Raw genomic sequence first — 23,636 nt, 5'->3', positions numbered from 1 at the left:
GTGTGTGAGTCTGTGTGTGTGGGTATGTGATGATGCATGATGGTGTGCTCTATTTGAGTGTGTGTGTAAGTATGTGTGTGTAAGTGTGTGTGTGTGCTGTGTGAGCACGTGTGTGTCTATGAGCGCGTGTGTGTGTGTGTGCGTGTGTGCACCTGCGTGTGCATATTTTGGAGCATGGGGTTTAGATACTGTGAAAGAGGAAGAATGTCATGTGAATCTGACAAAATCAGAGGATAAAAAATGAGAAAACTAAGTTCTAGATATGTCATATGTATGTATAGATAGATCCTATGGTACAAATCAATGCCCATCCTAAAATGCAGCTGTAGACTGCGTTCCCCTGATCAGAGGATTTCACTGCAGTTCTGTGAACAGAGTCTGGAAGTGCTACAAGGCCATGGCTATCAAGGCAAGTCGAATGTAGATACACCTACGTCAAGTATGATAGGACCAATTTAGGACATATTATTTAGATTTTACATTTTTGATTCCTTTTGAATTGTCTCTTTCAACCTGCTTCTTTTATGTTGTACACTCTGTTAGAAGATGAACAGTATATAAACTCTATTGAAAGTGTGAAGTAAAAGATTAAAATCCATGCTAAAATTGAGTTTTGGAGATTCTTCCTAGATTTCAATTATCTGGGGAGAATTCATTTCCTGTTTGGATAGATAATTCTCAGATACACCGTGTCAACCTCCTTGGTGTTTCCAGGGAACATTACATATTACAATCTACCGGCAAGATTAGGGATTTTTTTCTCTCTAATTAAAACAGTTTTATATATTTCACCCATTATTTTATAATACATTTTTATACAAAAATATCATTCCTCTTTCTCATTATCCTGCGCAGTCTCCTATTGTTTCTTTGCTTTTAAAAAATAATAGTTGCTCTAAAATACTCTACGTCTGATGGAGAGTAGAGTAGCATGACTCAAATGTAAACTTCTTTTGTAGCTCTACCTAGTGTTCCACTAAGATCACGGCTCTGTGGTGTAATACCATCAGGCGAAGACTGAGCTGGTTTAAGAAATTTTTTTTTCCTTAATGGTAAGCTTCTGGTATCCGGACTCAAGTTTCCAGTAATGATAATCACATAGCCACTTGATTTATGAATGTCATACAGTAAAGATAGAGCCCCAAATGCATAATACATATGCAATGTATGAGACTGGAAATTCATTCAGGTTGGAGCTTATAAAAACAAATCGTGTGTATAACCATGTGTATAATGGCTAGGAGTGATTCCTGATGACCTCTGGTTATGAAATGATGTTGATTCTTAAAATAAGACAACTGAGTCTGAATCACCCTCATGTAACCATGTGATAAATCTAAAACATTATTTTACAAGCTGCATTATTTCCCATTTGCACATAATACACAAGGCACAAGAAAAGGCATACGTGTATAATGAATGCCTATGACATCTACTGATCTCAGTTGTATTTTGCTGTGCTACTGGAGAATCTGGCTGAAAAAGCAGAAGGCCTCCATAAAGTTTCAACTTTAAGAATTGTGACCCTTCCAATCATGTTTTCTTGAATGTGTCTCCACTGAAGCAAAGGTAAATTGATCGAATAAGAAAAGAAGTATGCGGTCATATTTGTTAACGGTATTAATATGGTTACGAAGAACTTCTTTTCTGAGAATTAGATGCTTTCAGATTACTACAAATTGCCTTGGCCACAGCAGACTTCCTGTTCTCTTTTACAAACCTTCTGGTCGACAAGTAGTAGAGCTCAATTGCATGAAATGGATCCGAGACAGCACTGGAACTCGGCCGAGCTCCTCTTAAGGGGGTAGAATTTTATAAGGGGCCTACTGTCCAGAGATTAGGCATTTGGAAATAAAAACTGTCGTTTTATTTATGAAACGAGCCATGCAGGCCTGTGTTTGCAATTTCAGGTCCATGATACTCAGACATCTTCAATTACTGCCCTATCACTGTCTGGTTCCTTCCACCCTTTTGTGGGTAGTCTCTGTGGCTTGGACACAGCCACCATTCTGCTGGCTGAAGTGACCACAGAAGACTTCATTCCAAGCACATCATGGACATTTCTCAATTGGCCGAAGGCCACTGGTCAAAGTCTTAAGAAAAGGGCTGCTTTTCCTCTCCCGGGGCTGAGCAAAAACCTCCTTTGACAGTACTGTAGATCCCAGCTGCTTAAAAAGAAGGACAAAAATGATGGTGTTTATAGTCATCAATCAGTCTGAAGCTGGAGAATTCAACAAGCCTTATAATTAAGACTATTAACAAACATTTCACGGATCAATTCCAACCTAAGCATATGTTTAAAAGTGGTCTTCACCGAATTTTTCAGATTAAGACACTGATATGGCCTTATATTCTAGTAGAGTAGACACTTATACTGCATTAATTGTTTGAAAAACACTTTTTATCACATTCAGAAGAGTATTGTGATTTTATTTTTTTAAGTACACGAGAATATCATTTTAATACCTTCGTTGTGCTTACCCTCTCAATAATTTCCTCTTTACTCATTCATTCATTATTTTTTTTTTTAAATTTGAGGTCAGTTGATGCATAATGTTCCATTAGTTTCAGGCATAGTGATTTGACGACTCTATACGTTACGCTATGCTCACCATAGCTACCACTTGTCACCATACTGCACTATTACAACACCACTGATTATATTCCCTGTGCTGTACCTTTTATCCCTGTTAACTTATTCACTGTGCTTTAAGCGGGAGGTCCTTCTTGTTTTGCTGAACTTAAAGTGTACAGGATGTGCACAAAAATTGAGCAGTTGCCCATAATTGGACAGTTGTCATCATCCAGCCAAGTCAAGCACTGGGACTTATCTATCACAGTATTTAAGAAGATAAGTAAGGGGGCACCTGGGTGGCACAGTTGGTTAATTGTCTGACTCTTGATTTTGGCTCAGGTCATGATCCCAGGGTTGTAACATCAGCCCTGCATGGAGCCCCATGTTGGGCTCCATGCTCAGTGCGAAGTCTGCTTAAGATTCTCTTCCCTCTGCCCCTCCACCCTGCTCTCTCTCTCTCTCAAATAAATAAGTAAAATAAAGTAAAATAAAATAAGAATATAAGTAGAGAAGTTTGGGGACCTGGTTTAAGGTTTTTTTACTCTTGGATTGGTAAAACACTGAGCAAGTAATTTCTTTTCTTTTTTTTTTTGTGATTCATTTTCCAGGCTCCAAAATGTGTCTCGCCTCCTCTAAAGAGGATACATTTTACATATGAGAAAATGTGAACATTCACAGAGCACAGTGCTCCAACAATATACTTATTGCACCTTCTCTCGGCAAGTACTCGGAGGCTGTGGTCTGAGCTCACTTTCCAGGGAGGCACAGAGAAGAAGCCTGCTCGGTGTGAGGCCTGCGGACATGGCCCCGTGACGAGCAATGGCCTAAGACACCAGCCAACCCGCTTACATCCAACCTGCCCCACATCTTTCCATATGGCTGCTCACGTTCCTTCTTCCACGCTGGACTCATTCCTGCAAAAGCCTTGTCCGTGCTTCTCCTCCTCTCAGAAAAGTCCTTGCCTTTCCCTGTTCTTTCCTAACCTCAGGCTTAGTATAGGTACCAGCTCCTTTTGAAAATCTTTTCTAATTCATCCAACGTACATTTTCTCTTCTCTGAACTGTGAAATCTACTGTCTGTATCATACATGAAGTCTGCAGCTTCACTCTGGAGTATTTTAGATCCAAAAGCTCTGCTAGTGATTAATTCAGTGTGTGTATATATATATATATATATATATATATATATATATATATATATGTATATATGCTGGTATGTAAGGAAGCCACATTAGATCCTCTTTGGGAATAAAAGATAACAATAAATGAAATGTTTTCCAATGTTCTTTATTATTTCTTTGGTATACTTCTTTATTCCTTTTAAAGAATGGAGTACTTGAATATAGACACATATTATGATTTTTTGCACCCTATCTCTGACCACTTATATTACCCTTAGCTAATGCCTAGAAAAATCCCGTCTTAAAAAATAACAGTGCTATTAGGACACAATTGACATGCCATAAAGTTCACCCTTTTAAAGTGTAGAATTCAGTGGTTTTATATATGTTCACAGGGTAGTGCAACCATCATCATTTTTTGACTTTAGAATATTTTCATCATGCCCAAAAGAAACTCCATATTTACTAGCAGTTACTTCCTGTTCTTTCTTCTGAGGCCTTGGCAACTGCTGACTTCCTGTCTCTATGGACCTGCCTATTCTGGACATTTCAGTTGGGATCATACCATATGTGGTCTTCTGTGACTGGCTTCTTGAGCTTAGCATAGTGGTTTCAAGTTTCGTCCATGCTGTAGTATGAATCAGTATTCATTCTTTTTTTATGACTGAATAATATTCCATCGCGTGGATAGACCACATTATATTTATTCATTCATCAGTTGATGGACATTTGCACTGTTGGGCTCTTACAAATAATGCTGCTATGAATATTTATGTACTGGCCTTTAAGTACACTTTTTGTGTCTATGTTCCTAGTTCGATCAAGCCCAGAGAGGTCCCCACATATTCTTACTCAACTGAAATAAGCACTCTAGAATTCTTCACTACCATATCAATTTTCTGATGGTACTGATTGTGGGATTCAGGGAATTAATATTTCCCCTAATCGTGCATCTTATTTTTCTAAGAGGCAGCTGACCATAAACATGCTGTGTAGACAGAAACGCAAATAGCAAGTCAAGGTGCTCGTGTTTGATTTCTGTCCTCACAGATACTCTACATCCTTGAACAAGAGCCTTTGCAAATCTCAGCCTCATTAGCTTATAAACGAGAGGAATATTAGAACTTAGAAATAATCTAGTTTGACAAAGACTGTCACTTAGCTTTTAAATTGCAATTACAATGTTCTTGCATGAACACTGTGAGCCACTTAAAGCCTACTTTTCAGGCTCAGAAGCCAAGGACCAAAAAGAGGTTGAGAGTTCTATAAAATGTTAGGTAAAGCAAGAAGAAGAAGAAAAAAAAAAAACACAAATGACTCAGAACCTTTCTGCTTTTCAACTTAAAAGATATTGAGGTCTTTCTGCTTCCTCTCACCAAAATGACCCATGCGGTTGAGTCTGGAAGTCCCCATACACCAGTTGCTTTTTATAGCTAAAAACATACTGTGGAAAGAATAAGCCAGTGGTATGTTAAGAATTCACGATTCACTCAGTAATAATAATGAGCCAATGAAAACTACAGGATACCCTGGGGAACTGGGAGACACTAATTCTGAACGACTGAGATGAAGAGGGGATTTGAGAAGACTGTGTAACTCTTCAGGCAGGCCATTTCGCATGTGCAACATAGACTTTTGACTTTGGAAAATGGCACCGCCCAGTGTCAAAAGCATAACCTTTCACGTGTAAGCACTGCTTCTTGTTCATACTGGTGCCGTTGATATATGCAGCTTAACTCACAGAAGGTAAGCCATAGAGCTGAGTTGAAATAGAGCAGTTTGGCTGGCGTGGGCAGGCTTGAAATGCAGGTGATTGGGTGGCCTTCCGCAGCGTCCTAGCTGGCAGACCTCTGAACATTCTTATTTAAGGTTTTGTAAGTCCAGAGGTGATTCCACCTCAGGCTTTCTGTATCTGTTATTCAGCAGGAAACTCATTTCTGGCTTTCTCATTTTTTGTTCTGCTGTTTTTTGTTTTTTTTTTAATCAGTCTCTTCTCAAACTGAATCACTCAACACTATGATTCAGTGTGTCCTTGAAACTGTTCTTTAGTTCTTGCTTTTCCTTCCTTACTCTCCTTACCTATTTTACGAAGCCACAATTTGGTGACTAAGTTCCTTACTTTTTGGTCCTAAGTTTCTATTACTAACTGCTTCAAAAAGAAAGATGAGAAAAGCAAGAGTCGCAAATACAATGAGTGAAGTAGCACATGTTTTTGAAATGAATGAGTTAAGAATTGCATCTAGACTCCTTATTCTTAGTGATTCATTATGATGCAAGTGGTCCCGAAGATGGTAATGCCTGCTCCCAGGACCCACGCACTGGATGTGCCAAGACAACGGAAAATGCTTCTACCTCAGCTCCTTCACCAGGAAGAAGACGATTGTAACTCAATGTTCCATAATCTTCACTGAAAGCCCACGAGCCTGACATTGCGTTGGGTACTTGAAATACAGATGCAAAGTGATTTCTCCCATGCCTAGTAACAGAAAGCAGGTACATTAAGGGTTACGGAGAGGAAATCAGCCTTTGTTGAGAGTGGCTATGTGGCAGGCACCAGACCAGCCGAATGAGCTTCTGGAGAAGGGGATCATGATCTTAGTGCTGTTTCCTTTTTTTTAAATTTTTAAAATTTTAAAATTTTTAAATTATTTCTTTTCTTTTTTTAAATTTTTTATTAGTGCTGTTTTCTTAAGGTGATATGTTGGGTTGTGTCAAAGAGGAAAGTATCGTATTAATGATCACTTTCCTCCTCATCAAGCAAAACCAATTACTTCATTCTCTTTATACTCAAATATGTTTCTGAAAGATAATTCATGAAATAAATGTTCATTTTCCACCCGCTTTGTGCCAAGTGCCACTCTAGTTTCTGGGGGGTCTCCCAATGATCAAAACAGAACACATCCCCTCCCTGCTCGAGGGTACACCCTCATGGTGAGGAACGAGTGACAGGAGAGAAAAAGCAAACTGAGGTCTTTCTAGGTAGTGACAGGGCTAGAAAGAGAAGAAAAGAGGGTGAGGTCATAGAGGGACACAGCATGGTTGGAGTCACGGATGCTTCTTTGGAGAGGGAGCATTTGAACTGAATTATGAATGAAAAACAGGGACCTGTTGTGCAAGAGAGCAGACTGGCCCTGACAGAGGGGATGAGCTTGGCAAATTCAGGGAACCAGAGAGAATGTTAGGTATCCATGCAGTGACCAAGAGAAACAGGGCAAGGAGATAAAGGCTCTGAGGTCATGCAGAACCAGGTGATGTGGACAATGGCAAGAAGCTGATTTTGACAGCGAAGACAATGGGCAACCACTGAAAAGTTTTAACTAGAGCTGTGGCATTCATTGTCTGATTTGTATTTCTAAAGCTTCCTTTAAATGAGGGCAAAGAAGGAAGCAGGAAGACTGGTTAAGGCTACTTTTGGGGATCTAAGCAAAAAAGGATGTGGTGGTTTGGGTCAGCAGGGTGAATAGGGAGAAACACTGCAGGAATCCTGCTTGGTAAAAAATAATCTCCCTTAAGGTGTATCAAATAGCAGTTGAAGCCCCTGTTTCTTGATGTGTCTTAACCATAAGAAGCCAGGATTCTTAATCAACTTTATTTTTCATCCGTATTAGGGCACACACTCCTTAAATATAGGGTTTTTGTTTTTCTTGTCGGCCTCACTTGTCTGGGAAGTGCTGTTCTATATTCAGCGCCTCGTGGGTGCTGAATAAATATTGATTAAACAAACTCAGTAATGAATCATGTCTGCCTCAAGTGGGGTTGCTTGGTAACACGGAAACAAGGAAGTGAGTTGGATTCTCTCATCCGTAGGGCACAACCGGGCTCGGGGAGTTTGGAGGGAAGGTGGGAGGTTTGGAGCTGCTCCCCTCCTTCCATTCTGTGATGCCCTGGGGATGGGGTGGTCACTCTATTATCACTTCCCACTGGGTGAGCAGAGACTGTCCACACACATCCCAGAGAATCCCTACCCATTGCTCAAAAATGAGCCTGGGGGGCGCCTGGGTGGCTCAGTCGTTAAGCGTCTGCCTTCGGCTCAGGTCATGATCCCGGGGTCCTGGGATCGAGCCCCGCATCGGGCTCCCTGCTCTGCGGGAAGCCTGCTTCTCCCTCTCCCACTCCCCCTGCTTGTGTTCCCTCTCTCGCTGTGTCTCTCTCTGTCAAATAAATAAATAAAATCTTAAAAAAAAAAAAATGAGCCTGGGAAATGATACTCTAGCCAGGGGAACAGGGGGCTTCCTGTTGGCGAGTAACACCCCTGACAGGAGACATGGGCTGTGGATGCAGCAGACAGCGGCAGAGGGTGTTTAAGGAAGGGTCTTTACTCCACACAGAGGGAGATGAAAAACCCCCAGAATGAACCCAGTGTCATTCGTGATGGCAGGGCTGCCCCACGTTTTTCTGTAAAGGGCCAGACTGTAAATAGTTTAGGGCCCTCATCGCTGCTGCATTCCTGTGGTGTGTCATGAGAGCAGCCACAGACAGCAGGTAAAGGAATGCGCATCACTGTGTTCAAATAAAACTTTATTTATAGATACCAAAACCTGATTTCATATCATTTTCATGGGTTACAAAATATTCTTTTTTTTCCTTCAATGATTTACCCAGTTCTGTGTAGAAAATAAAACAAGGTAGTATAAAAAAAACATAAAAATCGTTCTTGTTTCATGGGACAGATAAAAATAGGCAGCAGGCCACCCATGGGCCATGGCTTGTCAACTCTTACTCTGTAGAGGAGAAAAGAGGGAAAACAATCTATTCACATTTTGTTCAAAAACTGACAACTTCATGTGGTAATAGTATTGAAAACTTTTTTTATCACATGTTTGATACACATGACAATTTAGCTGTCTGTATGATATGACACTTTCTGATAATAAGGACTAGGTGGCATCCAATATCTCTTGAGCACCTGCTAATTGGGAGCTACTCTCCCAGCTGGACTCCTAGTTTCCTCCACACTCTGTTTTATGTTCTCCATGCAGATGCCAGATGAGCTTTCAATAACATACACCACGTCAGTTTTTCTCCTTCTCGAAACAGTTTGGTGACTTGCCACTTGCTACTTGCATTTGGAATAAGACGCAAGTGCCTCATCTTGCCCTTGCCAGACCTCATCTCTGACCACTCCCTCTGTCCAGAGCTGTCCAGGGCCTTTGTGGCAGCTTCCTTCAGCCCGAGACACTCCATCCTTCCTCAGGTTTTAGCATGGTTGGTCTTCCTTGGGAATTCCGAACTTAGTTCAAATGTCACCTCTTTTCTATGACCTGGCCCTGTTTCATTTTCTTCCTAGAACTGGTTTTATCCCAATTATCTGGTTAATTAACTTGTTTACTTATTTTTGCATGATTCATCTGACTGAAAGGTAAGCGCCATTAAAACCAGGCAGTTTCTGTCTAATCACTGCTGTTTTCTTCCCCAGTCTGAGACTAATGCCTAACAGTTAGTAGTACATGTTATATATTTGGTGAATGAATAAAGGAAGGAAATGGTCTGAGGGGTGAGATAATGTTATATTGAGGACTGTGCTAGTGTTTTACCCATTGGGAATGAAGGTGCCCCTGATGACAGTGTTAGGGGTTGGGTGGGGGAGGAAGACTATGACCTTGAGATGGACAAGGACTAGATTTTGGAAAGACTCTTGAGGAATGCTAAGGTGTTTGCCCTTCATTTTGAAGGCAGTGGGGGTGGCCACAGAAGGGTTTTAAGCAAAGCACAGGAGGAAAGAATTCAGTGTATTTACTGGAAAATAAGGAAGTATGTATGCTGTCATATGCTGTTTACTCCATTAAGGATGGCAAAGGTGCTGGAGTAACCAGACAATCTTTAACTTAAATGATTGTGGAAAGATGCTAAAAAATGAATTCAAATTCAGTGCAATTGTCACATCCCATCTGCATGCCTCTACTCTCTTCTGGAGCTGGGGGAATTTGGAGTAGCTTTTGTCATATTTCTGGACAATAGTGCTAGAAGAAAAGGTCTCTAAGTTTCAAGGCTTTTTGCATTGTTTGACAGAAAGAGGCTATTCATAAAGGTTTACCTTCAGTCTGAAAGAAAGTGAGGATGTGGAAATAAAAAAAAAATGTGGCTCAACTTGTGCTTGCAGTTCAAGCCCTGGTGGTCCAACCACAGAAATGACATTTTTGTATGAGATAAACCTCTCTTAAAGTGTGTCAACCAGTAAAGTAGGAGCCATTTAAAAATCTGAAAAACAAATTGGAAGAGTTTCTTTTTTCCTTCCTATGAGTCTATCTCCTTTCTTCCTTCATTCTCTATACTTGGAACAGAAAATGGTGAACTTCCATATAATTTCTTTCTTAATAATCCATGGAGGAAGGTGAAAATAATTCACCTTTAGAAACCAGAAGCCAAAGGTAAGAGAAGAGAAGAGAATGGGAGTGTGAGGCTGTTTGTGGAAGTGTGAGCATGAGGCCATAGCAACTCAGCAGAGGTCTCCATGGACAGTGGCTACTTCCCAGGATTACCCTGGAGCTGCCTTTTCATCGGCTTTAAGATACTCATTTGTGATGTCTAAGACTACCTTTCTTTTAGGAAAAAACAGAAAAGGTCACCATCTGCCCACTGAGACCTCCGTTTACGCAGATATTTCCTAATAATGTGAAAATGGTTGAGATGACCACAAATGAAATGCTGGAGACACGTGGGTGCTCATCAGCCATAATTTTACGGTGTCCGTTTCCAACTCCACAATGAATTGCTTTTTTTATTCATCCTTTCTACGACCTTCAGGAGCATTTCACATGCCAGGGAGCACTGTCTTCAGATTATACATCCTTCCATGAAGATGTGCTGGCCTACCTTTCTTTGCCCACAAGCCTCAACAATTCCTTACAAAAGGACAGCCAAGATTAAGGGTGATTTTTAAGAATTGCACGTTCTGTGCCAAGAGATTCCTGCCTCTGCCTTTGGTCGGTTTCGGTTGCTCAGAAGCTTTCAGTTAGAAATGCGCAAGGGAGGAAATGCTCTGTGAGGCTAGGTAAGGCATCAGTTAGAAATGTAGCCATTGGTGGGGACACTGGTACCACCCGGAACCGGGCAGCACCCTGGGAATCTCCTGTCCCAAAAGGCCACTGTGGTACTTTCAGCTGTCAGAGGACCTTGGCCATCCTCTCTTGGTGGATGTGCCTTCCCACTGCAGTGACTGTGATGTAGGGTGGCCACAGGAAAGCGTGCTGCACAACCTGAATCTATAAGGGAAGACAGCGACCCAATTTGGGAGGATCTTCTATCACCAGTGAGGCCTTCTCGAACTTAGATGGCTTGGAAAGATAACACTTACTGAAAAGTCGTCACTGGGGAAGAACAGAAGATCTCGAAGGGGATCATTCCGATAGGTCTTTTCAAGTTCTTCAATGACAGTTTCATAATCCAAAGGCTCGAGGAGCCTGGGCTTTTCCTGCTGTGGAAAAAGAAAATATGATATTAACCACCGACACACATAATTTTGTTTCTTCTCAACGCCTGGTTGGATTTCACCTCTTAGCATTACCATTGACATGATGCAGGCCTTCCAATGGAGTCGCAGAGACTCCAGGCATTTAGGGCAAAGCCACATAACTATTATTTCCAGATCTGAAATAATATGAGAGGATCTTGAAATACTTCACATCTTGCTCAGTAATTCAAGCTGTTCTCACTGAGCTCCCAAAGCTCACGCTATTCAGCCAAACACATCCATTGAATCACGTAAACTTTATCCCTGTCAATTTGAAGAAAGTCCTCTGCTTGCTTGCTATAGTATTATGATCATCATCAGTTTTGCTGAATTAGATTCTTCCTTGTGAGGTTTACTTGGCTCTATTTCAAAATGTTGGCTCCCTTTTAGCAAGCAAAGTATCATGGGTTGTCTTCGTTGTCACTGAAGCATGGATCCTGTGTCAGGATTAATTGCTTGGCCCTCAGCCTCTTTGCCACAACAGAGAGAAGCTGGGTAATTCTCTAATAGAACAGAACAACGCAACTATTATGGACGCAGTGTGGTGAAAATGGAGAAGAGTCTGAAAAATTAGCCAGATAACCACATGGCTTTAAAATCCTGAAGCCAAGAGGAGAGGCACTTCCCTCGAAGAAACAGCCTATAGCACCAAATGATGAATGTCAGTGGGGAAAAAGGTGTGATTGTCACATTACAGGGTTGATGCGTTTATGCCAAACATGTGAGAAAAATGGGTCCCCAAATAAAGAACAAAACATTACAAAACAGAAAACCAAGGGCACAGTCTTGAGTTCCCTAGCCCTTTGATAAAGTATTTGTACAACTTAAATGAAAAAGGATGGTCTTTGAGATTATTTGGGGGCTCTCAGAAGCTGGAGTGGTCACCATGAACTTTGGATGCTAAGGGGAATCTCATAAATGGAAAATTTTTTTTTTCTCTAGCACGTCAATGACATCAACAGTTTCCTGTCGACCTCACCCCTCCCCAGTCTGCAAAGCACAGAGGCTTAGTTTTGATTTCTATGGCCTTCTTTGGAAGATCTCTGCTGGTGAGGCCCCAGAAACTTACACCAAAAAATTTTAATAATTTCTAATTGACTCCTCAAAGTAGCAGTCGATGTTTTTTCTAAATATAAACAAAACCAAAAATAAGATGTGACACCGTGGACTGCTAACAAGGATTTCCATGTACTTTCTGCATTAAAATGAAACAGAACAAACCCATTTTACAAATGCTTAAGTGAGCTAAAGACGATGTAAGGTGAATATTCTCTCTGGAGGGGTCCGTCAAGTAAGACTGCCAGATTTAGCAAATAAAAACAGAGGACTCCATGTTATATTTGGAGAAAAGATGTTTAGTTGTCCAGCACAACCTCTTTAGTGAAACACCCGTGTGAAATGTTCACTAGTTTGCAGAAGACACAGAGACACTATGGCAAGATTTAGGCAATTAAAAAAAAAGTCCTAGAATCCCTGCCTTTTGACATGATTATTCTATGTAGACTTATTTTAAGTTCCAATTCCCTGTTTTCCCAGGCCAAGGTTAATCTAAAGGACCACAAATTGATGGCTCAAGAGGCAAATGCAGGCTCCAGATGTTAGATTTGGCTTTATTTTAGTTTATTTTTAGTTGGCTTTGAATGTCTTTAAGTAGCCGTGACTCACTGGAGCTCAGCTACGGACCTCAGTGCTCCGTCTCTAGGATCTCTTACCCTGGAACGTCACATACTGCTTCCTCAGACCTTCAAGTCTGAAACATGTGGCTTATTTGGGAACCTCTTTTTTTTTTTCTCCTTCTTTTTATATTGTGTTTGTGCATGAAATGTAGCAAATGAACCATAGATTTGGTTGGTTATGCCCCTTTCCCTGGCTGGTTCTCTTGCTTAAGGATGGTGACGCCCTTCAGCACTCATATACCAACAGCCCATGATGTAACTCCTAATACTTTCTCTCTTCTCCCCGTCCTCATATTGACATGAACAGGATTGTGAGATTAGTGTGTGTTGCAATTTATGGGTTTAAAAGCAAATGACATAAGATGTTTTAGGGGGCCTTTTCCCATCCTGTTCTCACCATCCTTTTAATTTTATCTCCCTTAGTTGCAAACGTGAGCAGTAATATCAAGCTGGAGACAAGACCTTCGAAGAAGATGTTTCATGGGGGCCCACACTCCACCTAGAATTAGCCCTACCTCAATTAGTACAATAGGAAAATCAGAACTTGCAAGTCACAGGGTATTAATAAAACCATAGAAAAATTAAATCCCCAACTCTCCTTGATACACCTAATAAAAGGCATAGCCTGTAAACATCTGTTGGAAGGTATATTTTTATTAATTCATTTCAGGCTAGGACATATCAGCCAATCAATGGATGACATTTATTAGGCCTTTCCTGTTTAAATGTTGCACTGAGGTTATTTTGACACGGGGCAGCAAAACCTAGCAGAGATGCCTCAAATAATGCATTAATTTTTTGACTTCTGAGGGATAGCTTAGTAAAGTTCTATCTTTCCAGGGAATGTGTTAGTCAAGGTGCAGCATTCAAGACATCCAGTGTTTCATAATTTTGTGGATATCAGGTTTAAAAGCAAAAATAACAATGATACATTCTGTAGCACCTAGGGCCTGGGATTTGGCGGTGTTTGGCAGGAATGCTTTATGCATCTGTGATGGTGAGGATCCTGGTCATGTGACCAGTAGTTCTCTCTGGAGCAAGAGAGCTGTCTGCTCAGTGTTTCGGTCAAAGAGACAGATGTATATGAGCATGGTAGAATCAGTTAATTTCTCACTATGGCTCCTTGCAAAGATGTTGAGTGAAAATGAGAGCTGAGTAGCATTGATTTATAGCTTTAGAACAGTTGGGTTTTCCCTCCTGAATTTAATGTGCCTCTTTCTTTTGGAAATACACCAACTGGGCTAAGGCATGTGCCAAAATTATCCTGAATTGGATCGGATTTTTATAGTGCTTTTTACTCTTGCTCTCTCTCAAATGACTAATGAATTTCATTAGCTGTTCTAAAATCACTCCAGGCATGGGAAAAGGCACCCACCAGTCAGTACCTGTTATTATGCAGCGGAGCTGTGTTGCTCCATGGTGGTAACAGGCCCTGTTGTTCTCATAAATATTGAGAGATTTGTTTGATCTACTTTCCCAAATCCACAGCTCTCCTCCAATTCAACGTCACAGCAGAAGAATGGGCTCCTGTCACAAAAACAAATGCTTTCTTTCCTTCTTCTTATTCTACAACTTCTCAGGGAACGCCAACACAGTATCTAAGCCCTAGAGTTGGTAAACCTGTCATCTTAGTAACAACCCAGGCTGTCAAGAGTCGTTTGATTTGGTTTGAAGGAGCAGATTGTACATGTCTTAGCTAAAGATGCGAATTTTGAGGACATAGTATACTGTTGCAAGGATCTGAATTAATTTCATAATTATAATTCAAAATCAAATGGGTGAAAAAATGACAACTGAGGATCTCGGCATTTGAAAGTGTGTAACAATGACAAGTTAAATGATTAAATTATCAACCTAGACTTTTCTCCAGAATAGAAGTAAAATCTAACTAAGAAATAACTTAGACTACCCAGACTTATTTTAGGGGAGTCCAAAGTAAAAGGGAGAGTGTGATTATAGGTGTTCTATGCTGAGATGAACAGAGAGTGTAACATGTACTCTGGAACCAGAATTCCTGGGGTTCTAGCTCTGGAATTGCCACTTATGGGATATGGAATATTGGACATGTTAATTAGAATCTCTGTGCCTTAGTTTCCAATCTGTAAAATGGACATCTCAGTAGGAGCTATGCTATAGGATTAAATGAGGTAATATATGTTATACTTTTAGAATAGCACCAAACCCACAGTACTAATTCCATAGGTGTTAAGTAAAGTCTGTGAGTTTAAATTTCTACTAGTCATGATTTTAAAGCACTTAAATTGTAAATTTAATGTGTACAAAGAGCAAAGAGGAGGCACTCAATAAATATTTGTTGAGTAAAAAAGTTTATATCTTTTCATCCAAGAATTCCTTTTTTGAGACTCTATTTTAAAGAAATAACTACACATATAAGCCAAGATGTATAAAAGGATGTCTTTGCAATATTATCTTTGGAACAAGTTGGAGAAAAAATATTGACCTTAATCCAAGAGAGATAAGAGTCAGGCAGAATGGTGGAGGTCATATCCCCAAAGTGAAGATATTAGAGCTGCTGCTCAAAAACATTGGTTCCTCAAAAAGTTAAAAATAGAAATACCCAATGACTCAGCAGTTGCACTATTAGGTATTTATCCAAAGGATACAAACATAGTGATCTAAAGGGGCACATGCACCCCAATGTTTATAGCAGCAATGTCCATAATAGCCAAACTATGGAAAGAGCCTAGATACCCATCGACAGATGAATGGATAAAGAAGACGTGGTATATACATACAATGGAAAATTACTCAGCCATCAAAAAGAATGAAATCTTGCCATTTGCAATGATGTGGATAGAACTAGAGGGTATAATGCTAAGCGAAATAAGCCAGTCAGAGAAAGACAAATACCATATGATTTCACTCACATAAGGAATTTAAAAACGAAACAGATGAACATAGGGGAAGGGAAGGAAAAATAAGATAAAAATGGAGAGGGAGGCAAACCAGAAGAGACTCTTAACTATAGGGAACAAATTGAGGGTTGCTGGAGGGGGATGGGTAAATGGGTGATGGACATTAAGGAGGGCACTTGATGTAATGAGCACTGGGTGTTATATGCAACTGATGAATCATTAAATTCTACCCCAGAACTAACAATATACTATATGTTGACTAAACTGAATTTAAATAAAAAATTTAAGAAAACCAGTGATTGATATTTTTCAGACTTGTGTGTGGTAGACAGAGGTCTACTGCTGTAATGGGCTTTGGGAAGGACACTGGAAATAGGATATGGGTTAAAACACACTGATGAATGATTGTGTAGTGCCTGCCATGGTTTCCTCCTTGTAACTCCTCAATTCTTTAATAAAGGTAGCAACAATGTTTTGTATATGGTTGGCTTTTTGGGGGAAAATATGAGGAGGCTGGGGTCCATGATCAAGATGTCCAAGATGGCAAGCATGGCTACAAAAGGAGAGACAATGATTCTAGATGCACACATATTTCAATTTGAAAGTTTCAATCCAAAATACTTCCATCTCTAAGGGATAGTGAGGCCTGAAGGACAAGATCAGCTAAAAATGGGAAATAGTAAATCATTGAGGTTAAGGAATGATTAATAAATTATGGCACATCCATTCTAAGGAACAATACATGGCCATTACAACTGGAGTTTTGGGAAGTTGGTAATAACAAGCAAAATCGCTTATGTATTATTATTAAATATAAGTGGGAATAAATATTGCACACCAGGATTTAAATTTAAATGTAAACTTAATCTGCACAAGTTCTAAACAATTTAAAGAAAGAGTAGAGATATTGATCTAAATATTATCAGTTATTATATTTGGATGGGATATGACATTTAGGATTTTGCTATTTTGACTTCTCACGTTTTCCAAAATTTTCTATAACGAACACGTATTGTTTTCATCATGGTGAAAAAATGAACTTGGTCTTTCAAAACTATCATGCCTCCATGGAAACACTGGGGAATTATTTGATTTTAAAACTGTTTACCCTTTGAAGATCCACCAGAGAGGAAACGTAAAAAAATCACAGTGGGGACCTTACATGGAAGTTCAACCAGGAACAGCTTCAAGTAATTAAAAAAAAGATACATAAAACACTGGGGAAAGAAGACGGGGGAAAATAATTACAGATTATGTATGTGGTCCTAGAATCTAATGTCAGCAAAAAAGAGAAGAATAATTAGCAATGTATTAACTAAAGTATTCTGAGCTCTGTAGGGAACCACAGACATCTGCTAAGTTACTTAAACAACTCTGTGCATTGGTCATTATGGCAAAAGATGAGAAGTCAGAATCTCTAGTTGGAGGGTCACAGCATTTTACCTACCAGCTATGTAACTGGGACAAGGTATTGAGTTGCACCCGAGTGAGGGTGATTTAAATGAGTCAAAGGGCAACTTTCTGTTTGCGGCAGTGTTATTACAAGGATCAGGGAGATGAAGTATGAGGGGGTATTAAGTGAACCACAAAATACCAGACAAATATAGATTTGTCTTTATTTGAAAAGGAGTGAAAATTACCCCACATGTTTTACTCAAAAGCATACACCAAAACCAAGTCAAATCAACCAACCAATTAAACTCATTACACTAAATTTATCTTCATGTATCAGAAACTGTGGTACATGTTTCTATATTTATTATCTAAATTTCCTAAAAAAAAAAAAAAAGACTTAATATCTAGTGATTCTGTGGAAGCAATAGAAGTAATAACATAAGGAAAACAGTGACATTTTTTAATAAAAGAGCAGTGTCTCTTCTGTGAATCGCCTGAAGTCTGGCTGCTCTACCCCCCAAATAAATAAGAAAGGAAATCTACCTAATCACGTATATCAGCAAATGAAGGTGACTTTGAAATTCTACCTTTTATTTTCTTTGAGAGAAAACCTAGAAAATATTTTCAGTTACTTATACTTCTAGATTAAAAAAAAAGGGATTAAATTTAAGATGAGTTTAGTGTTCAACTCATTGGCTTTGCAAATATAAATACCTAGAGAACAATCAGGGTATAGATATAGAATTTCTTTCTGTAGCTCTAAGCTACATTCTTGCAGGTCAAGCTCCTCGGCACTGGGAGTAAATAGGATCACTAAATACTAATCAGGGAAAGGGGTTGATGGGATGAAGAATGGAGAACCATTGTGACAGTAAATTCTTCATTTTGGGAGGCCACATATTTGTGTTCTAAATTTTAAGTGTAATTAAGGAGCTAGGCCTTGGTTACTCACCGCTGGGGTCACTCTAGTTTGTTGATCTGAACTAGTACTTTTCCCTTGGTTCTCCTTTCCAGAAAAATCCGATCTTTTCAGGAAACACTATTATGAAAAAAGAACTTTTTTTCTGAGAACTTTTATATTCTTTCTGTGACATGCATACCCTCTGTGTTGCTAGTTGAGACGTTCTCAATCTTCCTCAGTCAGCCTTGTCCTTTCCAGATATCTGAACATTTATTCTAATTTGAATATTCATGACAGAATTAATTTATATCTGAGTGCCTTCTTCAGTTTACAAAACCATTCATTTTGGCTAATGATCCAGGAGAACAAACAAGTAAAAATTGGTATTTACTTCAGGACCAATACAGTAGACTCTATCAAGGCACGACATGCCAATTATTTAAACATCCCCTTCACATCTTGGCATAGAGACAACCAAAAAGCTAACAGTGAAGATCCACAGGGTTTTTAGAGAAACCCTAAAAAGAATTCCAATCTCAAGATCTCCAAAACAAATTAGAAACAACACAGCTGTTAACTAATTTAAGTGTTATCAAGATAACTGATTAAATTTCTTAGAGGAAATAAAAATACAAATGACACATGGATTCTTGAGACCTTAACTTAATCCAGGACCCTTTGGCCTTAGTGCAATTGGAACGGAACCATCTTCCACACTATTTGTGTTTAAAATAAGTGAGAAAATCGGAGAGAGCTCACACAGCTGTATCCATGTCCACAGCTGTCAGCCAGTGGTCGTGTGACAGATTTAATTCAGCCTTTCATCAAAGGGAGTTTCACTGGACAACCTCTCAAATGTCTGAGCTTCAGAAAACAAGACTAGCTTTCATTACCAAAAAGGAAATGATTGAGGAAGGAATAAGCCATCTTACGCTGACCCTTTAACCTTCTCTCTGTCTTGAAGTACACAGTTTCATGAGAATGGAAAAACACTAGCTAAATCAAAGTTAAGAACTCTACAGCTGGGCAGGCTCAGACTAAGCTGAATTTGGAAATGGTTCCCTTGGTAACAAAAACGGACATAGATCTCAGAAGAAATCAACCAGTAGTAACTCTTTAAATGTCGTAGTCCATTTCAGTGAAATGAAGCAGGTTAAAGTTGGTAAATTATAAGGTCCTTCGCAAATACAAAGAAAGATAAATCATCATATTCAACACAAACATTATAGTTAGAAAAATCAGAATATTCCATTTTGTTAACCCTTATTGTCATTAGGAAAACCAAGCACACCAATGAGCTTTCTAGAATCTCTGATGTAAGGTGTACTTTCAAACTGAATTCAGACTTTTTCAGTCTTATTTTCTTTTTAAGGAAATTTGACCGTATATACCTCTTAGCAGCACAACAAAATTCTCACGTTTTCGTATAACAAATGGTAGTAAAAAAATAAGAGTGGTTGCTTCTCCATCTAACACTGGTGCTTGTAAAGAAGTAGAAAATGTCCAAGAAGATCTGAATCAAATTTAATTACATGTCTCATTTAGTTTTCTAGAAACACTTGACAGATAATAAATATCATTAAAAATACATCACAACCCAATTACAAGTCTGCCTGATAGCAGAGAAATTAATGCCTTAGAGCCAACAGCTGGGAATTTTAGATTAATTTATATGAAATCTGTGATGAAAGCTGCCACTGGCTTAACCTTTAACACTATGTTAGTATGTTAACCGTCACACAAATGAACTTTCAGGATGAGTGTGAAGAGTGTGTGTATGTGTGTGTGTGCAATAAACACATACATGCTACACGCACAAGAATGTAAATAGTTCTGTCAACAACATGCATCCTATGTGTTCAATAAATCTCTCCATAATGACAGTCAGCTCCTTCTTTTATTTCCTTTCTTACTTTTGGCTACTTGAGATTGAATGTGTATAGCGGGCGTTTGTTGTTTTTTGGCCCAGGCAACACCGCCCTGTTTTCTTTTTGTATTAGCAGTTTATTTGCCTCTGGACTTCTCTCCCCATCCCCAATAGGGACAGTTTTGGTGAGTCTCAGTGTCTGCAACTAATGGACAGTCGTGTGGGACTCTGGCCTCTTTCTACGCAAACTTCAGAGTGCTGGGGGGGAAATGTTGAATGGGCCTCACTAGGATCACATGCCTGGACCATCAGATAAGCAGGATCCTTTTAATTATCAGACTCACCCAGGACCATGATAAGTAAACACTTTCCCTCACTGAGTTCCCCCTATGAAGCCTAGAAGAGATCATTATTGCTTTATTTTACAGATCCAGAAACTTGGATTCTGGGGACTTCCTCAGCAACTGATATCTCAACCCAGCTCAGTGTGAAAAACCTCTGGTCCTCCCCACTCCACCAGCCAAGGTCATGGCGTTGCAGGAACAGAAAACAGAAAATCCACCCACCCATCCCCTCCCCACAGGGAAGCTGCTGAAACATAGCTAACGTTTGGAGTACTAATTCTGTTCCCTTTGTGAGTTTTTGCAGTGAAGGACATCTGGAGGCTGGTCTGAGGTCACTGGGCACCTCATGGAAGGCAGTGGTGGCAAAAAAGGACCAATATATATATATATATAAGCAGGTAAGGAGGATGAAGAAAAGGAAGTGAAAGGTATATTAGGGAAATGTACATTGACTAATGACTGTGTCAAAAACCACAATGGAAATTGCCACTAATTGGGGGAATCTCTACATTCACAAAGATTTGTGCCATTACCACCAACTGGGAAATAAAAAGCTATCAGGATAATGGTGTTACTTGTGCATAGCCCTCCCTGACAAATGGTCTACCTCCTGCTCGGATGTAATAAAGGGCATCGTCATGAAGTTGACTCTACCACATTGGCAGCTCTCCTCCACCTTGCTTTCCTCCTGGCTTAACTCCTCTCCTTCTCTTGGCAGCTGGTCTTGAGACAAGTAAGCTCATTCTCGCTTAAGTCGCAAGCACCTCTCCTGAGTCCATTTAAAAGCAACTTCTCTGCAGCTACCTGGCACATGAGCTGGCGGCTCCCTCTTGCTACACTGAGTCCTCTGCCTAGATTCTTGGGTCAAATCAAGTTTCAATTTACACTTCTCTATTTCCACGGTCAGACTGAATTCAGATCCTCCCCCACCCCGCCGCCCATTACTTCAGCTTTTTTGCCTTCTCCAAACATCCATTTAGAGCTCTCAGCGCTGCTTTCCATTGTTTGAACCTGGAATCTGGTCCCATTTCATTGTTACCTGCACCCAAAATCCTGGGACCCTTGCCTGTGCTTCCTTCCAGCTAATTGGCTCATTATGAAATAGCTCAAATAGGTAATTGTGAATGTTTGTATAAAACGAGGGGTAGCAGTAAGAAGGCAGGACCGATGACCAGGGAGAAAGGCTGTTCAGAAATGTGGAAGAATAGATTAAAAATGCACTTAAAAGACAATAGCACAATATATTTTATAAAATGAGGTATGTGAGACATATGTTAAAGATGTTTAGGTTAGATTCTCTTTCTATAGTTTTCACTTTTGTATTGATGGGCTGATAGGCTATTAGGAAATACGAGAGCAAGACTTTTCATGTGTATCCAAAGTTTTCCAAATACTTCCGAATCTTGCAGATTAATGATCCACAAGCCAATAACAGCTTAAAAATAACAACTGGCATTTATTTAAGTGAATTTTGCATCTTTTTCCTGACTGTACAGATGATTGATAGAATAATTCAGCTTAATCGTGTATTTAATCTCTCCAAATTAGGACATGCAACTTAGGGAGGAAACTATCTTTTTACTGACTTCCTATGCATCAGAGATCATACCGAATGATCGGTTAAAAAAAATGAAAATAAAAATAGACAAGCAGTTTTTAAAAAACCAACTACAGAGTACCATACACACTTCAAAAATTAAGAGAAGTAGTTCTACTTGATGATCTAACAAGTAAGTTTCATTTTCCTTGAACTTCTCTTAAAATGCCATTGCTCTCTCTTACAGTATATCGACTGGGACAAGCGGATTCAAATATACGAAGGCCTTTCTAGACAGTACCCTTGAAAATTAGATTAAGAAGGGAAAATTCCAAAACAATTAAAAATTCCAGTAGAATTAAATATACAGCTTCGAACAGCATCTGAAAGAAATGGAATAAACAAAATTGTGGGTTTGTGTCATGAGAGTATCAAGTTTGGGTTTTATGCCTTTTAGGAAATCACTGTGTTCTGGTTAAGCATTCCAGATTACTGTGGAATGAAACCATTTCTAAATTTGCCTTAGAACAATAAATGGTTTGTTGAATTCAAAATCCACATGATCACAACAAAAACAGATAATCCATCATAATTATCTGCCACAGTCATTATTTCACTACACTATGAGTATATCCAAAAATTCAAAAGAAAGTATTTTATATTCTCTGATATAACTTTAGGCCTTGTCTTCATGTGTTGGGCCTTTTGTCATTTGAAGTGCTTCTTCCTTATCTCCTATCAAGTCGTCTCTGAAGCTTGTCTAGAGATACTGATTTAGTTTTCAGAAGCTTAGATAATCATGCTGTGGGAACTCCAGGCTGGCTTTGGGGGCTTTAGCCAAGGTGTGGGGAGCAAGAAACCACAAGGCATTTCTAAGGCGACCCCATTAACACATAGAGCCATCTGGGACACCCCGAGTGCTCATATTGATGCAGTTCAGAATTTTGTCTCCTGAGTGACTCTGTCACTCTTCAGCTTTTTGCAAGGCTCCCAGGAGGAAGTTGTCACCTTTGTAGTCCAGTCTTCAATGTCACCGTCACTGAAAAGGCAATCTCACTACAATTATATCCCTCTGCCCTTGCCCTTGGAAATAGAAATACTTTACTTGGTTTTACTAATAGGACATAACACTTGTTACTCCCCACTTTTTACAGTGTTCAAATCATCTTTGTGGTGACCATGATCAAACCGAATTCCAATAAACCATCTTAAGACAGACCAGTATTGCTATGAACATTTTTATGGAAGAGTAAACTAAGGTTCAGAGTGATTTCAGTAATCGACCCAAGGTCATACAGAGGGTAGGTGAGATGGTCAGATAGAATGACCCCCCTAACACTCTAATGATGTGTTTCCACTTCTTTGGATTCTCTTTTTTTCAAAAATAAAAACCACATCTCCAGACAATACTTAGGATGGATTGAGCAATCCCCTGCTCTACCGAAGAGACAACCTGGGAAAGAAGATAGGGCTATCTCAGGAAGACCAGGGCAGGCAGCAGTGGCTGGAAGTCCCCGGTGCCTTCCACAGAAGCAAGCTAATCACTGTATGAATGATCTTAATTAAATGTGAACGCATAGCTACTGAATGCTCTGGGAAAACTCCCTCCTTACTGGCTGCTTTTCCCATAGTGCTCAGTAGCAATACCTTCAAATTCAATTAAGATAATTCCTAGAGTGATTAGCTTCATTATATGGTGAGACACTGGGGACTGTCCTGTTGCCAGGCTGTGTGTGTGGTCCGTGTGAGATAGACAGGTTCTTCTCCCGCCTGGTGTCTCAGTGGTCACTAGAAGAAGTCAATTTCACAATGACATCATCTGCGGAACTTCTAAGTTCCACCAAGAGAAAGGCCACTGGGAAATTATATTTTTTGGACTGTTCTAAAGGTTAAAA

The 23,636-nt window shown here is 39.6% G+C and overlaps 1 protein-coding gene across 14 annotated transcripts in view; it reads right to left on the bottom strand.

Moving 5' to 3' along the window:
• Window positions 1-23,636, bottom strand: part of DOCK10 (dedicator of cytokinesis 10) — a 255,238-nt gene that overhangs the window by 136,255 nt on the left and 95,347 nt on the right. For 12 of the 14 annotated variants that reach the window (XM_032401129.1, XM_032401125.1, XM_032401123.1 and 9 more), the window contains exon 2: window positions 10,990-11,109. In XM_032401129.1, the coding sequence (XP_032257020.1) occupies window positions 10,990-11,109 (120 nt within the window). The remainder of the gene's footprint in view (window positions 1-10,989; window positions 11,110-23,636) is intronic. The other 2 variants (XM_032401118.1, XM_032401128.1) reach the window with 1 other exon arrangement.

The sequence above is a fragment of the Phoca vitulina genome, unplaced genomic scaffold (genome assembly GCF_004348235.1).
Source record: "Phoca vitulina isolate PV1807 unplaced genomic scaffold, GSC_HSeal_1.0 scaffold1, whole genome shotgun sequence".
NCBI classification, from domain to species: domain Eukaryota; kingdom Metazoa; phylum Chordata; class Mammalia; order Carnivora; family Phocidae; genus Phoca; species Phoca vitulina.
Note: the sequence above shows the minus strand (reverse complement) of the source record. Positions and strands in the feature narration are given on the sequence as shown.